At 34.5% G+C, this 11509-nt stretch overlaps 1 protein-coding gene across 4 annotated transcripts; it reads right to left on the bottom strand.

Annotated features, from left to right (window-relative positions):
* Positions 1–6319: 6319 nt before the first annotated feature.
* Positions 6320–9940, bottom strand: LOC114263151 (uncharacterized). 4 transcript variants are annotated; one of them, XM_082893803.1, is made up of 6 exons: positions 9852–9940; positions 8839–8947; positions 8586–8661; positions 8383–8501; positions 7716–7868; positions 6320–6660 (listed from the first exon to the last, which is right to left on the bottom strand). In XM_082893803.1, exons 4-6 carry the CDS (start codon positions 8401–8403, stop codon positions 6547–6549), a joined length of 288 nt encoding a protein of 95 aa, XP_082749929.1. In that variant the 5' UTR covers positions 8404–8501; positions 8586–8661; positions 8839–8947; positions 9852–9940; the 3' UTR covers positions 6320–6546. The 4 variants fall into 4 exon arrangements, 3 of the variants coding, with proteins under 3 accessions (XP_082749929.1, XP_082749930.1, XP_082749928.1); XM_082893804.1 differs by having other exon boundaries at positions 8590–8661; XM_082893802.1 differs by having other exon boundaries at positions 8590–8947.
* Positions 9941–11509: the final 1569 nt, after the last annotated feature.

Here is an 11509-nt window from a genome sequence, read left to right as displayed (position 1 = left end):
ATAAATTTACGATAAATAGAAGAGATTTCATATTACAATTATCAGAGTATTCTTACAAAAGGTATTACATGTTGACAACAAAAGTAAATACCCTATAAGCTTACAACTTTCCAAGTCAACACTTGGTTACAAAGAGGAGAGTACTAACTCTACACAAAATAAGTCCTTGGCTTGATATACATATAATACAACAAAACAATAAAAAGAGTTTGACAGGCTCAAGCCTCCCAAGCTACGTCCTTGGAGGTGGCATAACACCTATACCTGAAAATGATGTCCCATATAGGGTGAGCCAACGCCCAGTAGAGATATGCTAAACCTAATATGATCAATAACTAAAACATTAGCATTTGATAAATGTTTAACTCATTTAAATCAACATACAATACAATCCAGTTCCATAATCCTTCACATAACAAAACTCAACTTATAAACATGACTCAGAACCTGGCCAAGCAACTTAAGCGAGACTACATCTCAAGCCAACAATACTTCAAACTACCATTTCACGGAAATTGCGTCCGCGGGATTCGGCATCCATGTGTAATAATTTTCTCATGGCCATTTCACGGAAATTTCATCCGCGGGACTCGGCACCCATGTATAGATGTTTTCGGATTGCCATTTTACGAAAATTTCATCCACGGGATCCGGCACCCATGTATAGATATTTTTGAATTGTCATTTTACAGAAATTGCGTCCGCGGGATTCGGCACCCAAGTTAAGTATTTTCAAATGGCCATTTTACGGAAATTTCATCCGCGGGATTCGGCACCTATGTATTCAAATACTTAACTTGATTAGTTTTAATTCACCTAATCATCATGCAGTGTCTACAACAATTAAGACTATCCTCCACCGATAGCCCAAAGCAATTATTTCTAAACAGATAATAAATGCACCAACAGGTAAATTATCAACAATTTCAATGGTGAGTGATTAATGAATCCAACTCCACCATTCTACCTCATAATGAGCCAATTTCATTATTTCCAACTCAATTTCATATTTCCATAATAAATGTCATTAATTACACTAATGACCCAAATATACCCAAACATGGCATTTTCCCCCTTTTCTCAACATTGACCCAAAGGTCCAAATATTAACAACAACATCAATAACCTCCTTCTTAGACCCAAAACACATTTTTTTGAATCAAAAGAACAAAACCCCTCTTTCCAATATAACACATTATAAACCTTAACTTTCCAAATCAAACCATTTATACAAAAAGCTCAACATCTATGTTAAAGCTCATAAAAATGAGTAGTTATCCCTACCTCAAAGTTTGAAGCCCAAAGGGGAAGATGAAGAAACCCAAAGATGCTCCAAATCAACACTTGTTCGGATCCAAAGATAGCCCAAGCCAAACTCTATCTTTTATACAAGGGAACTAAGGTAGAAACACTCTAGAACTAGATGGATTCTTAGAGAGAGAGGGAGTGTAGAGAGAGAGGCTACCGAAATTAGGGTTTTGAAAAGTTAGAGAGAGAGAGAAAGTTGAAAAAGTGATTTAAAATAGCCCAGCTGCGATCTGATATACGTATGACCCGCTCGAGCGGAGAATAGGACGCTCGAGCGTCAAACACAAAAGTTGGACCCGCTCGAGCGCAAGTATACCCGCTCGAGCGTCAAGACACAACTGCAAAACACACCCGCTCGAGTGCAAAGGGAAACCCGCTCGAACGTAGATTACACTCGTCCAATACTTTTACAGACATTGCACACCCGCTCGAGCGCCAAGAGGCCCGCACTCGAGCGCAAGGAAATCCGCTCGAGCGTTGATCATGTAAAATTAATTTTAAAAAATTAATCATGTAATTTTTATTAATTTTACATAATTTTATCATTGGTGAATAAAAATAATTTTTAAAAAATTAAAAATATTTTTTTGACATTTATTTTTGTCAAATTAGTATATATTTTATCAAATTGACAATTTTACCCTTAAAAAAACTAAAGATATTTTCAATTGTCCTTATTTGGAACAAAATTCAAAATTTATGGTCAAATGTGTCACAATTAAAAAGTCAGAGACCAAAGTGACACAAGTCCCAAACTATAGGGACTATTAGTGTAATTAACCCATTATTATTATTATCATCATATCATTCCAAACACTGAATTAGATCCACAAAGATAGGGTAAATACCCCAACCAGCCAACTTCATCTAGCCACGGATAGATCCTGGAGGGGGTCAGGTTTGTCTCTAGTAGACGATGTTGTTGGGCTTGTGGGGTTCACCACGGATCCTGTTTCGATAATCCGAACCATTCAATGTGTAGAATTTGTTGAGTGCTTTATTCTTATAAAAAATTACGTTGATCGGATATCGATAGCTACTTGATTGGATTAGATTTTATCAATAATTTATTTTGAAAATTATATTTACCATTAACAAAAATTTGATCCGATCAGGTAGTCATCGATATTCGATAAATGTGATTTTTTATAAGGATAAAGTACTCGATGAGTTCTACACATTAAACGATTTAGATCATCGAAATAGGACCTGTGGTGAACCTTCACAGGCCTAACAACATGCTTCAGCCTGATCTCGGACTGAAGAGAAGTCTAGCCCTGCTGGAGCAACAACAGGTAAACCAAATTCATCCTCAACCTGTCGAGTTATCAGAGTTGGCAGAAATGAAAATACATTCAGACACAATACAAACATGGCCGGAAATAATAATAATAATAGTGTTGGAAAAATGATTTGGAAACTATTAATTGGTGAATAAGAAATTAACTCCAAAATGCAACATTTGCGTATGGCTGCAAGACGAAATTTATTTTATTTAAATAGATTTATTATTTATTTGGATCAAAATTGAATCGAATTTGATACAAAATTCAAATCTATTTGAAAAAAATAGTCATGTTTGTTCTATTGTACTTATTCAATATGAAAGAATTGCGTCTCTTCGTCAGAAAGTCACTATGACCATTTAAAAAGTCATCAATTTTCCTACATAAACAAGCCTCCATTGCATTTATAAAGTATCGATTGCATCTTATATTTCTTTTCTTTGACACTCTGTTCTTTCTGCATAGGAAGGTTCGCCAGACTTACTGTGGTAGTGCTGCTTCTGTAAGGTTCGATTGTTGTATCCTGGGAGACGAATGTCCAATAAAAACTCATGAGTACCGTAACGGGAGACGAATTTGTCTTAAAGAAATTGTGTCCAACATAAGTTTCAATCAAACTGTTTTTAGTTCCAAATTTTAACAATCTGTTTGTAAGTTTTCTACTTTTCTATAAGTATTTCTAGTTCTCTATATATGGTTTCGTTTGGTTTGGTTTTGTTTTGTTTTGTTTTGTTTTGTTTTGTTTTACCCAAACAGTTTACGTTATATTCAACTTATATTTTTTATATAATTTGGTAATATATTTGGTACAATAATTACGTATTTCACATTGTACACATAAAGAATTATTCCCACAATCTTAACACAAATTCGATTGTTCTGTTTATACAGAACTGTTATTCTTTTATATTTCCTTGATTTATTTAAATTTGTTTGTATCCAAAATATATTCTGGTTTTTCATAATCTCAATATTTTATTCTCAGTAGAATTCATCTTTTGGAAATTGAGATTACAATGCCATCTTAATTAAGTTTTATAAGGTAGTATGATTAATCTTGTTAGTTACATTTAATGAAGTTGAAATGGTGAATCTATTTCCGTCAGTAGGCAATGGGCTTTGTCTTCTTTATTAAATTGTTTGGTTACGTAAGTTTCAAAGAAGTTTACACAGATATTTTCCTTGTTATGATTTTACTAAACATGATATATTTGTAGTTTCTGGGTTAATCTTAAATTTTAAATTTTTAATTAAATCGTTCTGGTTGATTTTTTAAGAATAGAAATTTCATGGGTTTAACATAAATTTTTTGAATTTGTTGAATCGATGTGCCCTTTTCAATATGGGTTTCTTACCTAAATATGTATTTGAGTCGGATTCTATTTTATGTTATATTGTTATTGCAGTATTTGTGTTTGGTTTTAGATGTTTGTTCTGGTTTTGAATACATGATACTATTGGATAATTTCAATATAGATTTTTATTCTGTATTTTCTGATTTGTTTAAATAGAGACTTTTCCTACATAATCTGTTGTATATCAGAATTTATTTTAGACAGAATTGGTTTATATCTTTGTGTATATAGTTTTAGTTTCGATTCTGGACATAATTAGTTTATGTTTTTATACAAATTTGTATTATTTTGTTGCACTCTATTTGCTTTTGAAATTTTGTCTATTATATTTTTTAACAAGGAAGAGATTCAATCCATTTTGATATATACAAAATTCTAATTTCTATGTCATAATCAATTTTCGGTTCAGACGTTTTTTGATTGTGATGAAACGGTATTAGTATGTAACTTTTCATAAGCACTGTATTTTTTTTTTTGTTCCAAATAAATCACTTACCGTTTGAAACTCTTTACATCACTTGCATTGTATTTATATATATATATATTCTTATATATGTTAATTCCCTTAAAATGCTATGGCATGCGTCCCTGTAATTTTGTATGAACAATGTATAAAGCCACATAAGGGAAGTAATGGTGTAACAGTTAGTTTGCCTTTATGAACAGTAGGCAATGCTTTATACACACGTGGAAGTGACTTTTGTAGCGTTTGTTCATGATGTTCCGAATTTCAAATTTTGATTTCTTTTTAAATCCATTTCATTGGTTTTTGGACAAAAGTTTTATGAAGATATGATTTTATTTAAGTATTAATTCTCACTTATGTAGTCATAATAATTATTTTGGGTTTTTTTATTTCATAAATTTGATTTAGAATTTTGTTACTCAAGTGATGGATGTTATATCAGAATTGTAGAGATATATTGATAGAAAATTAATTTTTCTTAGAATAGTTAAAATGTAGGGGTGCTTAAAGGATTTTACTAAAGTAACGGTTCCAATAATAGGTCTACAAAGGATCGCATTTCTTTGTCTAAGACAAAGCTGGAGAAAAAACAAAAATGACTTTGTTAACTCTTAAGAACATCTCTATCTATTAATTAATTTTAGGTATGGGAGTGACATAGAGTAACGGTAAGTCTCGACATAGTCAAAGACTTTAATACCGTATGACATTTGCTCTCAGTTGTGAATATTGTTTGAGGACAATATAGTTGATCCACTAAATACTCAATGATATATAACTGAGAAGGTCAAATGAAAAATAGCGGCCTCTAAACAAAAAGTTTTACCAGAGAACAAATGAAAGAAAGTTCATCGAGGGGAATGTGATTAAAACCTATTAATTTCGAGTCGTTATAATGGCAAACTTAGTTGACTGGACATCCCAAGATCTAAGTTTAAAGGGACAACCGAATTATGGATGACTCACCAAAAATCACTAAGGGAGTCTATCTCCTATCCATTTCTATGATGAAAGTAATAACTGTAACATGTGTTGTATGCATGGGACTTAATGGGTATGTTTGGTTTGCATTTGGGAGATGAGTTTTAGAAAAAAATTTCTAAAAAATTGTTTGGTTTGAGTTTTTCTCAAAAAATTTCCAAAATCACTTTCTCTCTCTGATACATCAATCAATCACTTTTTCTATTTCCTCTCTCATTCTCAATCACTTTTTCTCTCACACACATCTACTCAAATTCTCCCAAAATATCAAATCATCCCAAACTCCCCAAAAAAACAACTCTCCCAAAATATACAACCAAACAAACTAAAAAAATTTCTAAACTCTCTTTCCAATTTTTTTTTCAAAAACAACTCTCTCAAAAACAAACCAAACAAGCCCAATGTTTTTATTGATCACTTATATCTTAAAAAACCTAGAAGAGTATATTTTAAAACGAGTATTTAAAAGACTTGAAATAAAGATAATCTAATATGAGTGTAAAGAGGCTGCTTCTATAATAATTGATAAGGCTAAGTTCTCTAGAGCACTCGTGAAACACCAGGACATGTCCAAGGCCGAAGCGGCACAACTGTGAGAACTAAGCTATGTCTAGAGATATTCTGTGTAAATTTTATTATCTTAGCTTACACAAATAATTAAACAGTTCAAGACATCGTGTTCACTGATTAGCTAATAAGTCCGATAGTCTTTTACTAAGAAAGGTTCAAAGCCAAAAACTACCTATCCCCATGCAAGATATTTCCAAGTGAATTCTCTTTGAGTCTACATTGAGCCTTTTATACTTTTTCTTCATTTCATTCGTGTGGGGAATTGTTGGAAAAATAATTTGAAAATCAATAATAGGTGAATGAGAAATTAACTCCAAAATGCATCATTTGAGTATAGTTTTAAGACGAAATTTAATTAATTCAAAATTAATTCTATTTAAATCAAATTTATTTATTTGGATCAAAATTGAATCGGATTCAATACAAAATTCAATCTGTTTGAAAAAACTGTCATGTCTATTCTATTCTACTTATTCAATGAAAGAGTTGTCTCTCTTCATCGGAAAGTCACTACGACCATTCAAAAAGTCACCAATTTTCCTATACAGGCAGACCCTTATTGCATTCATAAAGCATCGATTCATCTTGTATTTCTTTCCTTTGACACTGTCCTTTCTGTAAGAAAATTCAGCATAGCAAGGTTCGCCAAACTTGTCGTGGTAGTGCTACTTCTGCGAAGTTCGATCATTGTATCCTGAAAGATGCACATCCAATAAAAACTCGTGAGTACCGTAACAAGAGACAAATTTGTCTTAAAAAAAATTATGTCTAACACAAGCCTTGATCAAACTATTTTTGATTTCAGATTTTAACAATCTGTTTATAACTTTTTTACTTCTATGTAAGTATTTCTGATTTTCTGTGTATATATGGTTTGGTTTGGTTTGGTTTGATTTGATTTTACCCAAACAATTTACGTTACATTCAACTTACATTTTTTATATATAATTTGATAATATATTTAGTACAATAATTACATATTTCACACCGTACACGTAAGGAATTATTCCAACAAATAATAATAATTCAAGGCTGAGCAGTACATTTGGAAAACTACATATGCAATCAATTGTCATTGAAACATACCATGCAATGGCCTTTTGAGGGGGAAAAAGAAATAGATAAAAGTGAAAGGTAAGTATCAAATTGCAAATTGAATCATGAATCGTTTAAGATAAAATAGTGAGTTGTAAATTGCATTGAATAGTGAAAGGTAAGATTCATTTTGTTTAATATAACATATAATTTTCTAAATGAATATACATATGAAAATACAGTGTTTAAAATGAAATAATATCAATATAAATAAATTATGTATTTGCAAATATATGACACCATGTATATCAATATAACCAATTTCCTCAAAAAACAAATATATATATATATATATATAACTAATTGCCCTATTTTTGTGTCTTGATAGAGATGTGAGAAGGGCAATCATTTCAATACATTATGTAAACAAAAACAAAGCTAAATCGCAATTGTGAATTACGATTTACTCAATTTTCAATTCAACAGCACACTCAATTTCCAATTCTATAGCACGATTCAAATCATTTTGATTGAAACTCATATTAAATCGTGTGAATTTTATTGTACAATTCTGACAACATACTAGTTTGAACATGTAGAAGCCGGGTCAACAGAATAATTCATCAATTACAACGAAATACAATATCCATTTCCAAGCAATTGTAGCATTGTAAGCAAAGGAATTCCTGAGTGATAACTGAGGTTACAATTCACCTGGTTGACTCTGCTAGCTGGTACTGCTGGTGCTGCATGCCCTGTTGGTGCTGGTGGCAAGATGAGCTCCTCCTTCCAGATCAGGATGAAGATATGCAGGCACCCCATCACCTTCTGTCTCCATGCCCACGTCAGCTTCCAAAGCATCGAGGTCTGCATCACAACATTGAAAAGGAGCCATGAAAATGAAAAAAAAAGAAGCACCCAATTTAGTCTCCAATGAATTGGGGGGGTCGGGGAGGGATAGATTGCGTACAGACCTAACCTACGGCAAATCATATCCAAAATTATGTTTTGCCACCAGTAATGCAACTTTGTTGCAGACACTTGGGCTGGTAATGAGGCAAACTTGGATGATACAAAACTACTTTCCTTCTACATATATGACCAACATGTCCTAGAATTAAACTGTAGGGGTTACTACCCCTAACCCCCTGGCAAGCCAAGTTAAAAGAGATTTTTGTAGCACATTTTTCTTTACTTAATGATATTACACTTTTTTTTTTCTTCTTCAAAGAAGAATATATACAAATCCAATGACATCTTTTGTAACCATGAAAAGTATGAAGCTAGTAGGGCAAACAACATTACTTACATTTCTGGTAACAAACCAGGTAGCATATTTCCTCTTCCACAAAGAAGTTTATAATACAATATATGAGCTTACCACCCATGAGTTCTTCCTCATCAATGACTGTGATCAGGTACATCATAGCTTCTACCAAGAGACTCTTGAATTTCATTGCTCACATCCATCAAGGTCCATCACATCTCATCTTGCAAGTTCTACAGATAATCAGGAATCAAGCATTAAGAATTTCCAACAATAGGCACAATGGAAGAGAAGGAATACAATAAAAAATCATATACAAACAACAATGTCTTGAATCTGCAGAGTCTTCGTCATTTTTTTCAACTTTTTGTTTGCCGATTTCAAAGCTGACATCTGGAAAGAATGCAACAAGATTAGTTGCGGCAAAATAAAGTCAAAACTAACTGCATTTGATTCACTAAAAAGTGCCTCCAGGGCATCCATTTCCTGGTAAACCAAAATAGACATTAATATGAAGCATGAGGGAATCTACGACACAGGTCGACCGCCCATTTTAGAAAGAATTCCCACCCTAGAGACAAATGGTAGTCCTCTACTTCTCACAAGGTAGGCAGCAGGTTCCAATCAGTGTACAGAACAAGCTCCTCCTGAAATCCCTTGAACCATGCCCCTTGGGGCACTGCCAAGAAAAAGAATAATCTTATGGTGAATATAGTGTAGACCCATAATAGCCATACTATATGTAGCACAGTGAATCTTATATAAAAGTTGAAACATTATCATTAGTCAAGATACATAGACTCTTCAAAATGAATCAAATACCCATGTCAGACATCCAACACTTGGACAAGGGCGTGGGATATGTGTCCGATACATCGGGCACTAATATTTGTATTTAACACTATCATTATATGTATATACTGTTGTCTAATTTTTATAGAGAGTAAAATATCTTTTTGACACTGTATGTCACATATAACATCATTTTATATCATATGATAAATTAAAAACATAAAAATACAACCACTTTTTGCCGAGTCTATGTAACCTTAAATTTGAGTTTGATAGGTCCAAACTCTAGATACGCACACGTACCTGATACCCTTACCTGAGGCCATGTAACATAGGTCAAGGCAGCCTAGTCATCTGAACCATGTTGGAAAAAGACCAATAAAAAATCTTTTGATGTCATGGCCCCTTTAAGAATACAAGAGGACATAGGATATAGGAATTAAACCTTTCTAATAGGAAACTAAACCCCATGAATCTTAATACTTTCTTTCCAGATACAGTGTCTCCCATATAGTCCCACTCACAGGCCTAAATTTTAATTGCATTTAATTAGGCTATGCTGATGTGCATGTCTCCCATATAGCCAAAGGCCGCTGTCCATGGACATTTCAAAAACCATAAATCATAAGAATCAGAATGCAGAATTTTCCACTAATTCCTTATCTATTTTCATGTCCCAACATGTATTAGTTGAAGCCTAAAGCATTGATGAATTTAAAAAGACACCAATACAACTACAAAAGTAGTAGTAATAATAATAACACCATATCAAGAAGCTCCATTGAACATACTGTTTGCTTAGCATCTTTAATTCCCTCAGAAGCGAATTCAACTTGGTCTAGATTGAATGTCTGATTGTAAAGCATATCACGTTGTCCTTTGTTAAAACCTACCATCACTTACTCCACCTACTACACCTACCACCACCTACTACCACCTACTACACACCTACCACTACCACCTACTACCACCTACTCCACTACATCTCCTATATAAGGAGCCCCTCACCATTTGTAAAAAATAACATATATCAATCAATAATACATCAATTTTAACATGGTATCAGAGCAAGGTTGAGAACCTAGTAATTCCGCTTCACCGGCGGGTGGCAGCCTCGCCTTGGCCGCCCGCCGGACCTCAACCTATTCCGCTTATTTTCTACACATACCTTCCTATCATTGCCCAAATCCTCCCTCCCTGGTTTCTGACCAACAATGACGAAGCCATATTTTCTTCTCTTTCTCATACTCCTCAATTTCTCTCTCCTCAAAGCTTCAAACCCAGACATAGAGCCATTAATAGAGTTCAAAGGAGCTTTAGACCCATTCAACAAGCTCAACACATGGAACCAATCCACAGATCCTTGCTCTTGGTATGGCGTCTCGTGTCACCAAAACCGAGTCTCACGACTCGTTCTCGAAGGCCTAGACCTCCACGGTACATTCCCTCCTGACCTCAAAGCCGTACTCTCAGCAGGCTCTCCTGATCCGAGTCACAATCCTCGGCCTCGTCTACGTCCTCGCCTTCATCAGTCGTCTCTTCAGCGTCCTCCGCTACGAGAGCATGATCCACGAGTTCGATCCCTACTTCAATTACAGGACCACTCTGTTCCTGACCGAGACGGGCTTTTACGAGTTCTGGAACTGGTTCGATTCCGAGAGCTGGTACCCTCTAGGTCGCATCATCGGTGGCACTCTCTACCCGGGTCTCATGGTCACTGCCGCTCTAATCTACTGGCCTATCAAGTTCCTCCGATTCACCGTCCACATCCGCGAGGTCCACTCTGGTCGGCTTCTGCGGCTCGTCCTTGGGACCCACTCCTGGTTGATGCTGGCTTGGTCCGAGCCTTCTTTGTCGCCCAAATTTTAGTACTCTGTTTCCTTCACCATTTTTCCGTAAGAGAGAATAAGATCAAAGTGAAGCTGATACAGAAAGAGAGGCAAAAAATGTGGGTTACGCGTGGAGAGAGAGAGAGAGAAAGGGGCACACCCAATTCACTTTTCTTTTTTAATCACACCCATTCACCGCCCAAATTTTATTTTTTATTATAAAACTTAATTGGTGCTCTATTTTTATTCATTATTATATATTCATCATCACCATGCTTATCATTTCATCACTATCTCCATATTTTTTTTATTATTCGATTCCCTTACTTTTTCAAAAAAAAAAAAAAAAAAAAAAAACAACATTCATCATGCACACCAAACTCATTTTATTCATATCGGGACTCACCCCGATCACCATTTTTACATCAAAAAAAAAAAAAAAAAACAAACAAACAAACAAGCAAAAAACAAAACAACCGCACCCACAGTGGGATTTTTCTTCTCTACTCTGCTGCGGGTCTCTTCTTCTTGCTTTTCTCTTGATTGTCCCGTGACTGCCCAGCCTCCATGCTTCCTAGACCACCAAGCAAGTTGCCTCCTCCCTGCTCCTCCACTACAGC

This window comes from Camellia sinensis, chromosome 11 (assembly GCF_055761805.1).
Source record: "Camellia sinensis isolate YWXY chromosome 11, ASM5576180v1, whole genome shotgun sequence".
Taxonomy (NCBI): domain Eukaryota; kingdom Viridiplantae; phylum Streptophyta; class Magnoliopsida; order Ericales; family Theaceae; genus Camellia; species Camellia sinensis.
Note: the sequence above shows the minus strand (reverse complement) of the source record. Positions and strands in the feature narration are given on the sequence as shown.